Consider the following 18,628-nt stretch of genomic DNA (forward strand, 5'->3'; position numbering starts at 1 on the left):
AAAGTAACTTAAAAATATCTTTAGTCAGTATGTGAAGAATACAATAAAATATGATCAGTTTTTAGCTATAAGAAAATTCTTAATAGGTAAATAAAAGTTTCTTAAAACTCACCTTCAGTACCCAAAAAGGTGTACAGCACACATACACGCACAAACTCATAAAATCTTGAATTTCCAAAACTTTTGTAAAATCGCAGTATACATTTTGCTATAACCGCTATATTATTAGCTTTGCAAGAACCGCAGTATAAATTCAAGTTAAGCCGCTATACAAAATATGCAAGCCAAAAAATAAAAAGCTACAACCCTGGTTGCCATCTATTGCTACAAAATAAATTGCCGTCCGTATCCAGACCGCTGAAATTCCCTAACAGCCACTTTCCTTACAAAAACTGAATGTCTTCAGAACCTTAAAAATAGCCTAGCACAAACTGCATTGCAAAAAATAGTTTGGAGAAGAAATAACGCAAAATCTAAATAAGTTGACCAGGATCACGTGCAGCTTTTTAAAGCGTTAATAAGCAAGCTCTATATACCTTTAGGTCCTTTGGTCTCTGTTCTAAACTTTTTACATTATTACAGTAGGAAAGCACGAATGTTGAGATATTTACTATTATTTTTATTTATTTCACACCAGGAAATCTTTGTTTTACTTTCAAAGTTTAAAAGTTTATGTAGGCAAAATCTGCTGAGTGAAAACTGAGCAAAAAATTGAATCGCGACAATATGCACAGTTCATATTGAAACTGCATGCACTTTTTATTTGTGAGTGTAATCCACTGAAGGAAAACGCTGATAAAAGATACAAACTACCATCCAAGACAATAAAACGTGTAAACATTTTTACGGTTAATTTCGGTGTAAAATCGGTCCACTTTATAAAAACCGATGCCTGAACGTATTTGACTGAAATAACAGAGAAATTTTGCAAACCCAATCCAGAACCCAGAAATTTCCTCGTCGTTCCTCGTGGAATAAATATTACATGCAACAATATAATAAAATGCATACAAGCCAATAAAATAAGGCTAAAAAAGATCTACATGACAACCAGAGGCAAATAATGTTCCACTTACCAAAATCTGGATCTCGCCTTCTGGAAATAAAAAAGGAAAAATCTTTAGAATAACAGAGAAACATTCCAATGTCTAGGAATTTGAAATTGGCAAAGAAATGAAAAAAAAATGCTATGAAACCATAAAATGCAGTTGGTTTTGGAAGGAGTAAAGTCAGTTCTTGAAGCTACGTGATTTACATATTAGAGATATTTCTTACAAGCTTTTTGCAAGCTGGTATCCTCATCCAGTGCAACCATTTCTCCACATTGATTGTAACTCTCTTGGAACAAAGGGTCACTTCCGATAAACCTACTAACACCGGTACTTTACATTTTCGTACCAAAATTCGAATATTTTCACCACCCGATCCAGCTATAATCACTACCCGTACCAAAGGAAATACTAGTTAGCTTTTCAAAACTTTTCAGGCGATATTGAAGTTTTTCCCATATTCCAAACACTCTGCGCTACAGTACGAACATTCTGATATAACCGTTTGCTGATCGTCCCTTGGATGTCTCATCGTTTAACTATGTTGTTGATTTCGAACGTTTTTTTGTTGAAAATGTACAGAGTGGAATAGTAATAATTCCATGTGTTGAAAGTGGTATTTTCCTTGCTTACTTCTCACTAGCGTTCGAAGCTAAATATATCTTAGCTGACATTATAAACTCTTTAACTTTTGCTGTTGGTGTTTCTATGAAAAATTAGGTGTACTAATTGAAATTCACTACTTCCCTTAAAAACAAAAAATACGCCCTGCCGTCCACGTTGTTTATTAGACCGTCGCAGTCCATGTTTCGTTTATACATAATTTTTTAAACACATTTTTTAGTTTGTATTAATTGCCCGTTTGTTGTTAATAATTGGCAACCTGTTCCGACATTTTATAAAATATTGATTTCTCATCATCAGCATGTTGAAAAGTGTTTACAGAGTTAACTAAGACCGTGTGGCCGATTTCCTAATGGGCAAGTTGCCTACTTGAATGAGCAAAATAGCATAGAAGCCTGCATTTCACCAAGAAACACCACTATTTACAAGGTAAGCACACTTTAAACTTCAAACCGATGGGAGTGCACGTATCGTGTTGGGTAGAATGCATCATCTATCCGATTTTAGTCTGAACAATACCTATAGTAAATTTAAAGTAAAATGTTAACTTTTTTTTTTAAAGCAAACGCTTAACTTTTCTTTCTCGTTCAATTTTCGGGACGGATAAATATAAATATATTTATATGATAAATTATCGCGTAAGCCGATTGAAGAAGCTGAAGTTATAGCTAATCTATATAGCTAAGCTATATCGGTTATCCGGAAGATTACAACTTCAGTATTTTCTGAGCGCCGGAAGCTCTGGAAGAGTCAAACTAAGACCAGTGGGAGTTTTTTCCCGAGTTCTAATGTTGGTGGTCTAAAATTAACCCAAAGAATTCCGGAGCGCGATGAATAAGTTTTGTACATATGGAAAAGGCGATAAACTCTTCAGTGTTTGTAAGAAAGCTAATATGGTGTTGTGGCCGGATTTTACTATCCCTTAAGTGAATTTCGACATTTTATTTAAAAAATCGAACTCCAGTGATTCATGGGGCTTTAAACTGGCATTCCAATCTTCTACATTTTCTATGAACTGAATTTTTCCACAAAAGTTTTCATCATGAGTATAAATCACAAAGAGAATGGGGAAAATTCAGCTTCAAATTTGAATTCGAAAATTTGAATGGAAATGCAACACGATCATTTTTTCCATCTTTTTAAATGTAGATGACAACTAGCAGTTTTAGGGCAATATCGAAGTTTCATTCAAATCGCAATAAATTCTGATTTTTACGCACTTTATGAATGCCGTATGAAAACGAAAGACTTCACATAATAATTGGGCTTCCTTCCGCAAAAAATCAGCTTCTAATCCAGAACAAGTAGCAACTTGAATGAGCAAACTAGCAAAGTATACAGATGCTCATTTCTGGGCAACGGAAAAATTTTCCTGAGATATCAGTAAACGCTGATTTTTGAGCCCTTTGTGAACGTTGGTCAAAAAATTTAATAGCTTACATAATTACGCACGCTCCGTTAAAAAATCGCAGTAGTAGCTTGAAATAATCACAAGCTATAGAATACATTCGGTTCCGAACAATATAAAAATATCGTTTCAATAATAGTGAATACTGATTTTTCCGCCCGTTATACACGTTGGCCTAAACGTGAATTGAATTTCACATAATTACGCCCGTTTATTTAAAAAATCGTAAGTTCTAATCCGAAGAAAATAGCAACTTGAAATGAGCACAGTCTACGGAAGACACTTGTTTCTGAGAATGTTAAAAATTGAATTTCAATAACATTAAATGCTGATTTTTGCTCCCGTTGCAAAGGCAAAAATGAAAAAGTTCGCATAATTACACTCGTTAAAAAAATATTACAAAAAATCATAATTTTTAATCTAGAGCAAGTAGCAACTTGTAATGAGCACAGTCTACAGAAGACACTGGTTTCTGAGGTTTCTGAGAAAAAAAATGTTTTTTTCTGAATGATGGTCTAAATAGGAAATATTTCAAATAATTACGCGCGATTCTATAGAAAATCGTAACTTTTAATCCAGAGCAAGTAGCAACTTTAAATGATTACGGTATATAAAAGACACTTCATTCAGACAAACGCTAATATTTTATTTGAATGATTGATTGAATTTGATGAGTGACTACTGATTTTCGCCCCATTTTAAACGTTGGTCTAAAATTAGGTATTTCACATAATTACACCCGTTTTAAAAAAAATCGTAACTTAATCCAGAGCGCGTAGCAACTTGTAATAATCACAGTTTATAAAAGCCACTTGACCCTGAGAAAAGAATAAAGGACCAAAATAGAGTAAAAAAAATGCCGAAATGACCACAATTTATTCAAGTAAAAACTGTAAAGATGTAATATTATTTATAGATTTATTTCATATTTTTATAGATTACAAATGTACAATTTCGCTCAAAATAGGTCACTCTGACTTAACTTTATGAAAAGATGTCTGACGCCTCCGCTATTGATGGTCAAAGTTCTTCAAAAAAATCTATTTTTCAGTTCAGCTGAATTTTCATGAAGCTTGCTGTTCACACCTGAAAGCCATATTTTGATAAAGCTTTAACGCTCAGCGGAAAAGTTCGCTATTTTAAGTCGGATTTCTGAGGAACTCAGTTGGGGGTGAAAGTGCAAACATAAATTCTACCAAATTTCACAAAGGCCACAGAATGTACAAAAATTACTGCATCAACTGAAAAAAATCAGTTGTGCTCAGCTGGGAAATAAAAAGTTATGGTAGTTTTGCACCAAAACATTGAAAGAATCGCCACAAGTTTTCAACAATTTGTTTTGTTTTACCAGAAAGCAATATATTTGTTTAGTAAGAACGGTCTTAAACTATAACGTTTATCAATAACTAATAATAGATAAAATCATAATGATTCAGGTTTAAAAATCGAATGGCCTTGCTGGTAAAAGTTCTCCAACACACGATCCAAATCCCACATTATAACCATCCCCTTCGCACACAGCTTTCATAGTAACGGTGTCTCCATCTTGCAAAAATTTTCGCTGAGTTCCATCATGAAGAGTTATCGGTTTGGTACCCTTCCATGAAAGTTCCAGAAGAGAGCCGAACGAATCTGAAGTCTGAAATAATTAATACGTTTAGGCAGATGGTAAAACAGTAGGAAATAAATCACTTACTTCGCCACTAATAGTTCCACTACCCATAAGATCGCCTGGTTTCACATTGCAACCAGTAACCGTGTGATGAGCTAATTGCTGCTTAACCGTCCAATATAAATGCTTAAAATTTGAACGACATATCGTCGAAGAAACCGTAGAATTTTTAGCTGAAAAGGCAATTTAATGCGTAAACAAATTGTTGTTAGAAGTTAGAGCTTACGAGTAAGATCTACTTGTAGATTGATATCAAAATTGAAGTTATCCGAGTGCTTTAGATATGCGAATGGCTCGGGATCTTGCTGGTAATTTTCGACAATAAATGGCTCTAAAGCCAAAGTGGTCACCACCCAAGGCGATATTGTAGTCCCAAGATTCTTAGCTGTAAAAGGCCCAAGTGGTACATATTCCCATTTCTGGATATCTCGAGCTGGAATATAAATGGCACTTAAACACTTTGGAAACATTTCAGTTTAAAACGTACCACTCCAGTCGTTCATTATAACGAAGCCAAATATATGCTCATGAGCGTTTTGTACTTTAATGGGTTTGCCTAACTCATTGGAACCACCTACAAAAAATGCCATTTCCAGTTCGAAATCCATTAGCTTGCAGGGGCCAAAAACTGGTGCAGCACCTAAGAGTACACGCAAATGGTGTTTCCTGTTAAAATAGTTGCAGAAACTCCTACCATCAATAACCAAAGTTTGTCCATACGGTCTGTGAATTGGAGTTCCAGAAATCACCACCGAACTTGCTCTACCATGATAACCCACGGGCAAATATTTCCTACAGTTAAAGTTCAGTTTTTGTCAGAGTGTTTATTGCTGATTTTTTTCTGACTAGATCCGGGTTTTAAATTGTTTGAAATTCCCAGGGATTTGATCAAATCCGCAAAATCGCAACTCGAATTATGTATTTTCTAATGTACCAGAAAAATGTGTATTAGCACAGTCATTGTTTCAAAATAATAATAGAAAACACGTACATACATATTGGGGCTTAGTAACAACGTGCAATTAAAATATTTATTCTTGCGTTARGAGAAATAACAAAAGTTGCAATGGAAGAAATTTAAAAAAGCATTCGAATATTTAGTTCTCATTAAAAAAAAAATTGCCTAAATTCTATATCGTTGATGCGTGGATSACTTGTATGTTCTSGCTTCGCAATGCCAAAMAAATAATATTATATTCTTCATTCATTTGYTTTTCTCATTTYTATTAATTACTGCACTAWGTCGATTAATTRACTATTTTAGTGAAATGATGGTGTTTAAATATAAGAAAAAAATACTTCTTCCATAGTTTATTCCATATCAAACGTGCTGCTTTGCCTRTGATCTCGATTTGAATCATATCGTGAATTTTTTTTACGCAATAATTGCTTTTGTATCAGATACTCGGTGTTTGTGTTGTGCTAACGTTTCCAYATTTTCATTACAATGGGGCTGTATTTGTGTCCATYAATTAYTATTTTTAAAKATTTGTTATTTCTGYTTTATGACATATAATTTGATATATTTTTTAAAATCTCCATCGGCTTTTATAATGTTTACCGAAGATGTGAGCAAAACGTCAGGAAGCAATTCCAAAGGTTCTCGGCGTTTAATACAACAAACTTTTTAGCCGATAAGAAAAAATACTTGAATGTTGGGATTTAATTCGACTGAAAACCCAGGAATTTCAAACAATACCAAAATTTAATATTTGCAAACAATTTCCCGATTTCTTGCTATAGCTAATAGGCATGGTGGCTGTCTAAAAGAAACAAAGAATATCGAATTTTTGAGAAAAATATAGGTTGAAAAGGTTGCATAAAATGACGTAGTATTCATGTAAATCAAGGGATTAATAAGATATTTAATAAAATTAACAATAAAGTCAACAGAAATGTTAATGAGAGCGCCTGACGTCACGCCTAAATAAATAATTATCATGTGCTTTAAATGGATGTCGCCATATTTTGTTTTTTTTTGTGTGGTTTTCAAACAAATCTAATTTTCCCAAAATTGATTGATTGGTGCCGGGAGCGTTTTTCGAATTCAATTGTTCATCCGTACATCATTGCAAATACATTATAACTAAAATTTAGTGCTAAGTATAATTTAGTTCACGTAAGTTATTTATATTTCACATTATTATTAATGTTCTGTAATTTTTTACTTCAATAAATACATATACAGGGTGTCCCGTAAGCTCATGATCAGAAGGGTACTGCGATAATCTTTGGACCAAAAGAAGACAGTCTGACCTAACTTTTATTAACAAAAAATGTCTGGCTCCTCTGCAATTGATGGTCAAAGTTCTTCAAAAAATTTATCTTCTTCGAAATATCGGGCGAATGGTACGATGTATTTTAGTGAAACTCGCTGTAAATTTGTTCTTATGTAAGACTCATATTTTGATGAAACAATCGAGTTCAGCCGTTTTGGACAAGTGGTGAGTTCTTGAGTGTCGTGGTACAAAAACTATCAGAACTTTTTAGTTGGAGGATTAAATCAACTCATTTTTTTAGGTTGAGGCACTAATCATTTATTCACAATTTTGTGCTCTTTGTAAAATCTTGGTCTCCAATTTTTTGTTAATAATAGTTAGGTCAGATCGTCTTCTTTTGGTTCAAAGAATATCGCAGTACCCTTTTGATCATGAGCTTACGGGACACCCTGTATAGTGGTTTAATATTTTGAGATCCGCTGAGTTTTGCCTTGCGAGCTTTAGCCACTTTAATTTCATTACTTCTTTGTTTGGAATGTAAAAGAACAATTTTTTATTATTGATGTGTTTTTGTAACTGTCGCGCCCTTGTAAACTTTGGAATTGATTTTTTGCATACAAAATATTTAATTGTTTGTGGACTTTCTTCCTTGAGCATCGACAAACGTAATATTTACTTATGTGTGACCTCTTTCGCTCTTAATTCAAAACAGAAGGATAAAAATGTACATTAATTTTCTCCAGTATTTAATTTATTGCGGATCCGCGGAAGGTATTCCAAAATTTGCCATCATGCCTATTAGGGATTTAGGTGGATTACCAGTTTGGCAATAAGGCATTATTTTTGTCTCTAAACATTATTCCAACATTCGTGGCATGATGAATTGATGAATAGAAATCCGTGTAATCTCCAATGCGAGCTGGCAAGTGCATTATAGCACTTGATTGCAAAGTAAATGCCCTAAAATGCAGTAAAAAATTATTTAATTTTATATAATAAATATTTTAAAAATTTATATTTTAATAGTTAATGATGCATGTAGTTACACAATAATTGGGCACCACTTTGGGTAAAATATTTATTTCCCGAATTCAAAACTTTCGAACACTTGCAAGATAAAGCAATAGAGACTTCCTTTAACGCGTTTGTTAAGGTACTACATAAGTTTTCATCAAAATGTCCAATTATCTTTCAATCAAATTCTCTAATTCTTATTAGTAGCAAAAAACACTAGAAATTATTTGACCGAAAGTGTGAAAAGCTCAGGTTGTCGAGTTTGCAGTATATTTTTATGACGCTTGCGAAATATTAAGATGAAAAATTGAAGATTTTTCTGTTATAACCACGATAGAGTGCAACGATTTCAAGCAAATTATTGAAATATTTAATTTCATGCTCTACAAAAATATGGAGCAAAGTTAAAAGAAAATCTCCTTGACACTTGAGCCAAATTGTGTATTATTCGATCAGCAATAAACTTTGAGAATTTGATGAAAGCCGAAAAAATATTTTAGAAACATCGACACCCTCTATTCAGATATTGTTTTCCAATATTTATAAAGCATTCAATTTCTGTGCTTAATGTCTCCTTCCACCCTTGAAACTATGATGGTCTATTTATCAAAACCCTGTGATTGATCTTTCTTTGGTAACAGCTTGTTTAATGTTATATTATTTCTAGCACCTTTCAATTAATTCCTTGTTGTCTTTTAACGTTGGGTCATTCTCTGACAGTAACTTTTGAATATATTCTCGAGCTTCTTTCCATTCTGGAGGTCTTAAAGCCATAAAGCTGTTTAAGGATGACTGGAATACACAAAAAATGTATATGCAGCTTATAAAATGTTAAATGCGTTTTTACCTCTTTGAAGACATGGTTTTTTTCTTTTAAGTAGGGCCCATCAAATAAATGTGCAACTTCGAAAAGATTCAGTATGTAATCCCCAATAGCAACGCCAATTCTGGGGGTAGTCTGGAAGCCAATTTGCACAAAAATTGTTTGAATTATATAAAAATTATGCATATATCGTTATATGACTAACTTTTTCAAGTGATGAATAAAGCGGGTCTTAAGCAATATAGGAGGAAAATAGAGCGTACCAAATCTATAATCGCGGATTAGGAATTAGGAACAATGCAGTATCGACAAACCAATTTTTTTGACTATTACGGCAAAAAACAAACGGTCTCCTATTTTTGTTAATTCAAGGATCACTTAATAAGCAAGAAAATCAGACATAATCTAACACATCTTTGCCTAATTAATACTTTTTTCGTAAATGTGGCGACAAAAAATGTTAAGCTAACAATACAACTCAACATTTTTTTATGGGGCGGCTGTTGACCCAAACCAAGCCAGCAATTGCGAATTGTAATATTAAAATTAAAAGATGATGACCAAAACATGCATTTGTCAATTGACAAAATGATGCTGAGATGATCCTAAACTTCTATTCTCTAATAAGACGATAACTCTATAATTATATAAAATCTCTATATATTCATTCAAATGAGAAATGTAGGAAATTTATGTTTGATTTATAAGCCACATCATTGATATCCACTGATTTTTTTGGATTAGTTTATGTTTATAATACAAGCACGACCAATTAATTCAAGCACTAACAACTATACAGAGTTTACAATAGTGGATTTATAATAACATTACGATAATAATAATATTAAAGAGCAGTAAAATCATATTTTTTGTTAAAATAAACATAATATTGTAGTACTTACATCAGTGGCCGTCGAAAACACCCCATATGGCAAATTTTCAATGGGAAAATCGCTGTATTTTGAATATCTTATAAAGCTTTTCATTGCTTATACGCTGTTCAAGTCGCACGATGTTTGCTTAAATATCAACTAACATTAACTAAGGTTAGCTGAAGGTCTCGATATTGTTGTTGTTCTTTATTTAATGTGATTTTCATAACGAGTTCATTAGAATGTATGCTAATTTTTTTGAAATCCAGTTGTTTTCAAAATATTTACTTATCAACTGGACAATTTATGCAAGATATTTAACAATATTATTAAGGGAAAAATAGTTTTTGCTATTTAAGGTGTGATTTAATCGTATTATCGTAATTAAAACAGGAGATAAGGAAATATGTTTTTCTGATGTTTAGATAATTAATAATACTCTCCAAAGCTCGAAGCTTCTAAAATTGAAATGTTTCCTGGTTCTATAAAAATTACATATTTTCTTAAGCTGAATAAAATACAGGATGTAGGTATTTATTTAGGATATAGGATTATAGTGTTAGCTATACTCCTTTTGAGTTCCCAATACGTGATGCTGATAGAAATGATTTAACAAAATCATTTTTTGCAGTAAATTTTAATGTCATAAGACAAGAAAAAACATGCTAAAGACAGCTATAACTTTATTTTTCTACTCTTTTATACATCCACTTTTACCAATTAAAATTCGATGCCTATTAAGCCGTAATGGATTTGGGTATGGATGACTATGCGTTCGGTTCTATACCTTTTTACATAATATGTAACATTAAAATATGTAAATTTACATTTCTCTTAGAGTCTAAAGTGTAATCGATCACAACGATAACAATATGGCGTAAGCAGCTAAGAACAACCGAAAGAAGAAATTTTCCGCAAGATAGCAAGCAGCGCAGCCTTAAAATTGGCAGAAAAGCATGAGGGGCTTATTAATCGTTAATTAATAATTTACTAAAAGTTGACCAGAATTTTAAGTGGATACTTTCTACTGGATAATTACCAAATTTTAAATGAAGACACAAAGTCATGTTTTCAGATCATGATGAATTGAATCTCAATCATAGAAAATAAATATTTACGTAAGACATCTGATTAAATGTCAAAAACAGCACAAACTAAGAATAAATAAGCATTGCACCAAATATAAGTGCCTAATTGAACACCAATAATTCTATCACCGATCGAGGAATATAACACTTGTTTGTTCGTCGATTTTGTTTTCTCAGTAATAATTGTTAAACCTATTTGATCGGGCATTAAACAATATTTTAAACATTCTTGTTTTAGACAAAATTTAGAAGTATTCGCTTAAGTAGCAACAAACAAGAGCAATATTTCCTTTCGGGTACATTTATATTGCAAACAACATCAATATACAAAGGAAAGACATATTTTTGTTAGAATGCCTAATCAAGATTCAGTTCCCAGTTTTGAGAATAACAATACCTTCCCAGTTTGTTTTGGGGTTTTTTTATAATGGATATTTATATATAATTTCGTAACAAAAATATGTCTATAACATTTTTTCATAATAGTGAAAGTGCAATTATTATATTACAACGTTTAGTGCAAACATCAAGTGCTGAGTTAACAATAGGTGCATAGGTTCGAGTATATTTACAATATAGAGATAACGCATATTTATGGTGATCGGTAGAAGCTCGATTTATACGGTCTTTTGCTTAACTTTGAGCACAGAATAGCATATTGAGTAGATACATGATATAATCGAACTTCTACCACACGAAAATATTATACTGTATTGATAGTATATAACGTAATAGACAATGTGTGATTGAACAATAACAATACATTTAAAAGTAAATAAATGATAGAGAAAAATATAGTTTTCTGATTACGATTCTAAATAAAGATTCTTTCAATTATCATACAACATTATTGCATCAGCTACACATCTAGATATCTATAATAGTTCTAGATATTATATTTTTACACAACGTAATTTCTAAAACTGAATTTTTGTATGGTTAGTAGTAATTTTTATAGTCGGATAATGCAAAATTACCTTTCAAATTATTTAACCAATACTGAAGTGCATCATTTTTATTAAAAGCTATTTTGGTTTCATTAGATTTCGATATCAATGGTATGTATATCTATTGTAGTGTTATAATATCGTGATCTAAGACATGATATGGAGTATCTACGTTCAGTACTTAATTCCGTTTATTTTATTTAAATTCTGACGCTCAAATTTCAACGTTTGACCCATTCAGACCGTCGTGTGATTTTGCAAACAGGCCGCAATGGAAAAATCTTCAGTAATGTTTCAAGACTTTTCCTGCCACCTACATTGATATGTTTTCATATGATACTATTGGTTCATAAAACCGTATTTATTAATAAAATTTGCCAACTTGTTTAAAAACAATTCATGTAATAAATTTAATTCAATCAATAAACTATACATTCCGCTAAGATAATAATAACAATTGACTAATGCCTTTAGTTTCATTAATTAACCGATATTCCGACATAGAGAAATTGACTAATTGACTGCCTTATTGACAATAGAAAACTTTGCTCTGCAAAGGAAAGTATTTTATATTTTTTTATAGAATATTAAGCAAATATAGTACATATAACTATTTTAATATGTAATAATGTTTTATATAAGCCATTATCGAAGTAACGGTATAAGAATCAGACCAGACTGTATTTGAATGATAGACCGGGGGTACGTGCAAGTATAGTCGCATTTTAAGCAAAAAATTAGGTCGTAGCGGCCTAAAAATTTATCTTCAGGTCCTTGGAAAATGTTTACTCAAAGGCCTGTTTCGTTTTCGCCTTGTAACTCGTTGGTTACTGCTTTCGGGTAATTATTTTTAAGGGTACCCGAAGATGGATACTGGGGCGTAACTATTTATTTATTGTTCCAATACTACATATTTAAATACTACGTATTTGAGTAAAGTGTGCACACAACTGCTTGTAAATAGCATGCAGCTGTAAATAATTAATCAATTAGTCACGATGTCGTGAGTTTTGCAGCTGCCGTATTTTTATACATTTCTTTAATTTAAATCTGCATCGATATGCGAAATTTTTATACGCAGTCAAAGGAAAAACATATAATATCGGAAAGTTCTTCAATACCTAAACATTATTCTCATAGAAAGATGTATTTTCGGGGATTTGAAATGCATTGCTTATCGGACAAGAAGCAATGGTTTTTTTCAAAAAGGCATTTAATCTAGTTTAGTTTCCCACTTCAGCTACCCAAGAATTCTTCTGGTTAACGTGCAGCAGTCCGAATATTAACGATGCGCTGTTGAGAAGAATGTATTCTCTTCGTAAAACCGAAAACTCAACTTAGTAAAGAAATAATGAAATATATCCGAAAGCGTTCCTCACTTTTTAAATGTTCGATATATCCCCGTTCTACTTTCCTTTCATATTTCATATGTGCCTTTTTAGCCACTAGCTAATTGTTGATTTTTGTTCGCGTTTCGCTACCGTTTGGTTTGTAATAGGTGATAGCAATCCTGGTGCCCTAAGCTGAATCAATCGAACTGAATAACCTAAATTTCTGAATATCCAATCGCATCATAAATACTGTAAATGGGTAGGTAATGTTGGTTTGCTAGAAACACATCCTGTACATAAATTTCGCACTAAAGACCACTGTTCACAAATTCAGTGGGATGTTGTCTATATTTTGGCACGAGATATTAATAAACATTGATATACTACGTATTCCTTCAAGATGCGAAAAAGTGAAGTTGAGAAAACTGTAATAGACACCAAAGTATAGGAATAACTTGACGAATACAAATTCTAGCGAAACTCTGTAGAGGCGGATTCAATTTACAAGTCGTGTCCAAGCCGGTCCATTTCGTTCAGCAAGAAATCGACATCTTTTTCAGTAACAGCCGCTGAAGAAATGATGTTCCGGAAAAAGTTAGGCCGCCGATCATCTGGCTGGTAGCCTACCATTAATGTGCCAGCTTGCATCATTCGCGATTTTAAAACTGGACACATCTGAAAATTGCGTTAATTTTATAAGTGCACGCTTTTATTATTCTATAGTTAGTAAAAATTTCTTCTCATGCCTTAAAATATCAGTTTCGAAATTCGGTACTCGTACAACAAAACACATTTAAATCGTAAACGTGCGAAATGGTTGAAACCGAACACTTTTTACTTGACTTGACTTGGCACAATACAAAAATATTTCCTAAATTAGTGTTTCCCTTGAAAATGGTTGTAAGGTAAACATTTAATTGCAAAATATAATAATGTACTTTGAGTAAAAAACTGCTGACAAAATTTGAATGTTATTCTTTTGTTTTTCATCGACTTTAAACACGCGCATTTGATACAAAAACTACCATCATAAGTAATGTACAGGATAAGACTATAGTTGCTTTAGAAATTCCTTTTTAACAAACATTAAGTAAGATATTATAGCGTATATTATATTATTTTCTTTCCTGGGCTCCAGTCAAAGTGTGAAACAGAAATTTTGTATATCGTTTATTTCATTACGTTTCGGCGAGACAAAAGCGCCATCATCATAATTTAAAATTCATACAAACTACAAACACCAATTTACAATTAAAATATATGTTGTACGAAAAGGATAATTTATAAAGCGTTAAAACATTCATTAGTTCTTGAGGCAAAAAAAATTGTTTTTGCAAAAGTTTATTTCTTTTGCAAAAAATATCTCTTTTTGCTCTCAAAAAGAAAGGTTTTTTCCTCAAGAACTAATGAATGTTTTAACTCTTTAAAAATTGTACTTTTTGTACAACATGTATTTTAAGTTTAAATTGGTGTTTGTAGTTTGTATAAATTTTAAAATCTGATGATGCGCTTTTGTCTCGTCGAAGCGTAATGAAATAAACTATATAAAAAATTTTTACTTGACACTTTGACTGAAACTCAGGAAGGAAAAGAATATAATAATAACAATTACACGCAGTCAGGAAAAATTTTTTTTTTAAATTATAGCGTATTTAAACAGCAAACACCGTTTCCCTTAAGAGGCGTTTTTTGTTTTGAAAGAGAAAATTAATAAATTCTGTGCCATTGATAGAAACGAAAAATGTATAAAATTCTGCGAAATTTTAAGATAAAACTCACTATTAGCAGGCATAAGTTATATTTCCATTTTCAGACTTATTGTTCTGCTAAAAGAAAATTTAATTAAATTTCGGTTAATGCATAGATCTAGGCAAATAAGATGTAAGTAGTTTTTGAGAAGATGTAAATGGAAAATACATAAGATCATCAAGACACAACTCCATACAACTGATAACAGCAGAATTAAAATATGTAAATCTAATAAATAGATAAAAAAAACATTTGGAAAGTCGAGCTCGAAGTTATCGGAAATCTTGAGATTCTGAGCTTGAAGCTCAGCTTGGCGCCCCATTGAAGGGATGTACAAACTTATTTACTTTATTTTTCGACAATATTCATGTTTTGTGCCCCATTTATGAAAAAAGTTATTATTTCGAGATTTATAGCAACAGTATTTTTACATAATGAAATTGTTTGACGTACCTTTCCAAGTTCTTGTTCTCTATGCTTACTATGAGGCATGTTTCTCAGTCGGGATGGAATATACCAGAAGCTGACATTTACCATTTCTGGCTCCATAATGAGGTAGAATTTGTCAGGTTGATCCTTGATTCTCTTCACTAAATATTCAGATAGTTCCATCAGTCGATCCATGTGTTTTTCAAATCCTTCGTCTCCCTGTTAAATATGCATTCGCTATTATTGCCTTGAAATAACTCTTTATTATGAGAAGCAGTTGATTGTAAATTAATTTTCCTCTCAAAATATTACTATTAAGTACCTCTACAGTTTTTTATTCTCTTTTTCGGCAAAATATGAAATCAAAAGGGCAAATTAATCAACTACAAAATTTCAAAGAATGAAGAAGAAGAAATTTATTTTACACGCAATAGTGCAAGTAACGCAAGTTCGAACACGCTTCTTTTAGGATCTACATGGCATTAAAAGTATTAGGAAAAATACAATTCTCAAGATTATTCGAAAACAGCCATCAATAGAAAATTTTAAAGAAAAAAATGCGTTATTAGCGCTTAAATACAGTCATTCCGCCTCGTCTCTATTCAGCCTCTATGCAAAGTTAACTTGTTAAGTTATTCTTTTCTCGAAAACGGTGCGTATTTTCGATTCGAGAGGTGGTCCAACTTCCGAAGCTCCCTCGTAATCGGTTAAGGTGTACGCTTCGTGTATTGTGAGTTGCGTGGAGTGAGAAGTGATTTGTGTTAACTGGATTCTTACAAGAATACTGTTGTTTTGCTGTTTAAATTTCGACTTTGTTATCAGTGCTAACGATAAAATAAAGCAATTTAGCCCGACTGAAGCGTATATTTGAGAAGTGGGGTTTTTGTAATGTTTAGTGCAAAAAAGTCGATGTTTCTGTAACCGCGATTTTACAACCGTAATTGTTCACCTCAGTTGAGCATTTACCTTTTAGGGGCGTCTGTGAAGTAAAATTTAATCTCAATTTATATATGAATATTTAATAAATTTGGTCGATATACGTATACTCTATATGGGCCATCTCCGATGGATCCCCAGTGGCGCAATTGGTTAGCGCACGGTACTTATAAGACAGTAGTCGTGAGCGATGCCGGGGTTGTGAGTTCGAGCCTCACCTGGGGAAACTTTTTGCTGAAAGTTTCCCCAAAAAACTCTAGCTATAAGAGGAAAACAACTTAACCGTTCGAGTTAATTGATTAGGATCTTTATTTATGAATTACAATTACGAAGAAAAGTCGGTATTAAGTCCAATCCGATTTTTATAGATCGAACCAGAGTTTGTAAGAACAGTAAAAATAAACATTTAAGAGGCGTATAGGTGGATGGAAAATTTTAAAATTAAATAAAAACTTTTGAAATCAGGATGGCTTTGCAACTAATACACGGGGTTTAAATGGAGAACAATATTAGAGGTTTTAATAACTGAAAAACATTAAAAACACGTAGTTAAAAAGACCAATATAAACCGTCTACATTATGTGCATGTTCATGCCAATACCCGACCTACTTTTGCCCCATTTGACTTTTATACCGTGAGTCAGTTATGTAAGTTCATCAAGGCCTGTGGAAGAAGTTGAAATAAAAAATAGGTGCATCCATTTGAAGAAGATAAGTTGATGGTCGCAGCTTATTTCTGGACCACCCGGTATAAATAAATTTGGCGTAAAACAAATCGCATCTGCAAATAAATTTGTTGGTTTACTCACTTTGGCTCTCCACTGCAACCACAGCTTGAAAATGTCGTTGTGGCGACCGCATTGAATCACTTTATCTCCAGTATCAAACTTGATATCATAGAGCTTGTCTTGCATGAAAAGATAATCGGCAGCCATCTGGTTACAACTCATGAGCAAGCCCTAAACAGCAAAGAACCATTGGAGAAAAATGTTGCAAACTCAACTCACTTAAACATACGTCTTCTTTGAAATGGATTGTTGAACATTGCAAAAGAGCCCCCATTAGTTTATGTGGGTTCCATGTTACGGATTGCGCCCTGGAAAAGAAAAATACGTTGAAGAACCGAAATCAACTTGTTCAAAGGATGGAGGAATTTCTAACTTTAGTCTTAGTTTTCTTCTTTAGTCTTACAACATAAGAACAAATTCACAGCGAGTTTCACCAAAATACGCCGTACCATTCTCCTGATATTTGAAAAAAAGATGATTTTTTTGAACAAATTTGACCATCAATAGCAGAGGAGCCAGACATATTTTGCTAATAAAAGTTAGGTCAGATCGTCTTCTTTTGATGCAAAAAATATCGCAGTACCCTTTTGATCTTGTGCTTACGGGATACCCTGTATATTAGCTAAGCCCCTTACTTTTCTAATATTTATTAGAAAGAAATATTAGTTGTTAATTGTACACGCATAACTACGAGTTAAAGTTTTGCTGAGTTACGAGGTTTGAATATTGTACTAGAGCGCAAAAAAAATAAGTTGCACGACTTGTAGTGCTTTAGTTTAGGCCAAGATCAGTGTTAATTTTGTTAGTTTTCAAAGCGAATTTAATCATTATTGCAGCTAGTAGTTTACTATCGGTATATCATCAAATCAGTAAAAACAAACAACAAGAGCCAACGTATTGCATAAGATTCATAGTTATAATGCAATAAAATCTCCCCTTCAGCTCTTTGTTCTCCTACTTTACAATTTGTGTCATGTAACAAGTGTATTGCAGCTGGGGATCGTTTTTTCACGGCCTGGATTAATAGTCGCCCCGTTTCACATCCCACTTGGAAGTCGGAGGTTTTGAATGCCGCCCAAGACATGATTAATGAAAACAGTAATTAATACTGGCCTGTCGAGGTCATAATTGTGGTTTTAGCGCGGGTAATTTACGGCTTTAGGGTAACTTTTAAACACCCCAGCTTTCAGGCTAAAGCGTCCAAACTAATGATACTCATTGTAAACTGGGAATCTGCACCTAAAATGGGTCAAAAGTTTCAAACAGAAAAGCAGAATGATGATCATTTTATTAATTTTCCAAGCAGCTTGCTTACTAATTGTTTTTACAATCTGTGATAACAAGTGTGACAAAGTTTGTTCTCATTATCCAGTATTTTTTACTGCTTCTGTTCAGTTTTAACCAGTTGGTTCGTGCAGTTCGAAGTTTGTAATGTTAACGCGAGTTTGGTGATAGTCGTTTATCCCTTTTCTTCAGTTTTTTAATTGTCATTAATTTTTATTGCCTTTGCATATGTAGTGCATTTATTGCATTTTAATTCAATTGTGATTAGTGTGACTCAAAACACCTAAACCCAACAGATTTTCTTATTTGCCTTTTTTTTTACGAAAAACACTGTTTAACTCTTAGAGAGAAAAATGAAATTCTGTATGCTGTACTATAATATAATACAGCATATA

At 32.7% G+C, this 18,628-nt stretch overlaps 2 protein-coding genes and 1 non-coding gene across 5 annotated transcripts in view; 1 reads left to right on the top strand and 2 right to left on the bottom strand.

Annotated features, from left to right (window-relative positions):
• Positions 1 to 3,978: 3,978 nt before the first annotated feature.
• Positions 3,979 to 9,879, bottom strand: LOC109540659 (fumarylacetoacetase). Of its 2 annotated transcripts, none has more exons than XM_048667581.1 (9): positions 9,712 to 9,879; positions 8,834 to 8,944; positions 8,657 to 8,778; positions 7,792 to 7,932; positions 5,394 to 5,545; positions 5,241 to 5,327; positions 4,980 to 5,186; positions 4,778 to 4,926; positions 3,979 to 4,720 (listed from the first exon to the last, which is right to left on the bottom strand). In XM_048667581.1, the coding sequence occupies exons 1-9, from the start codon at positions 9,793 to 9,795 to the stop codon at positions 4,520 to 4,522; spliced, it is 1,254 nt and encodes a 417-aa protein (XP_048523538.1). In that variant the 5' UTR covers positions 9,796 to 9,879; the 3' UTR covers positions 3,979 to 4,519. The 2 variants fall into 2 exon arrangements, with proteins under 2 accessions (XP_048523538.1, XP_019764659.2); XM_019909100.2 differs by having other exon boundaries at positions 5,241 to 5,393; positions 5,448 to 5,545; positions 9,712 to 9,876.
• Positions 9,880 to 10,347: 468 nt separating this feature from the next.
• Positions 10,348 to 18,628, bottom strand: part of LOC109540672 (glutamate decarboxylase) — a 31,830-nt gene continuing 23,549 nt past the window's right edge. For both annotated transcript variants that reach the window (XM_019909117.2, XM_019909116.2), the window contains 4 exons: positions 17,179 to 17,257; positions 16,971 to 17,120; positions 15,250 to 15,444; positions 10,348 to 13,722 (listed from right to left, as the gene is read on the bottom strand). In XM_019909117.2, the coding sequence (XP_019764676.1) occupies positions 13,549 to 13,722; positions 15,250 to 15,444; positions 16,971 to 17,120; positions 17,179 to 17,257 (598 nt within the window). In that variant the 3' untranslated portion in view covers positions 10,348 to 13,548. The remainder of the gene's footprint in view (positions 13,723 to 15,249; positions 15,445 to 16,970; positions 17,121 to 17,178; positions 17,258 to 18,628) is intronic.
• Positions 16,296 to 16,387, top strand: Trnai-uau. Its single transcript is given in 2 exon segments — positions 16,296 to 16,333; positions 16,352 to 16,387. It is a non-coding gene; the product is annotated as a tRNA-Ile (tRNA).

The sequence above is a fragment of the Dendroctonus ponderosae genome, unplaced genomic scaffold, assembly GCF_020466585.1.
Source record: "Dendroctonus ponderosae isolate FM_Combo_2020 unplaced genomic scaffold, Dpon_F_20191213v2 Dpon_F_20191213_6, whole genome shotgun sequence".
Taxonomy (NCBI): domain Eukaryota; kingdom Metazoa; phylum Arthropoda; class Insecta; order Coleoptera; family Curculionidae; genus Dendroctonus; species Dendroctonus ponderosae.

Excerpts from the sequence above, each read along its gene's own strand:
- LOC109540659 (XM_019909100.2), bottom strand. The coding sequence starts at position 9,795 with ATGAAAAGCTTTATAAGATATTCAAAATACAGCGATTTTCCCATTGAA. Across the intron at positions 8,779-8,833 it reads AAAACCATGTCTTCAAAGAG|TCATCCTTAAACAGCTTTAT; the intron begins GTAAAAACGCAT and ends TGTGTATTCCAG. Across the intron at positions 5,394-5,447 it reads ACAAACTTTGGTTATTGATG|GTGCTGCACCAGTTTTTGGC; the intron begins GTAGGAGTTTCT and ends GTGTACTCTTAG.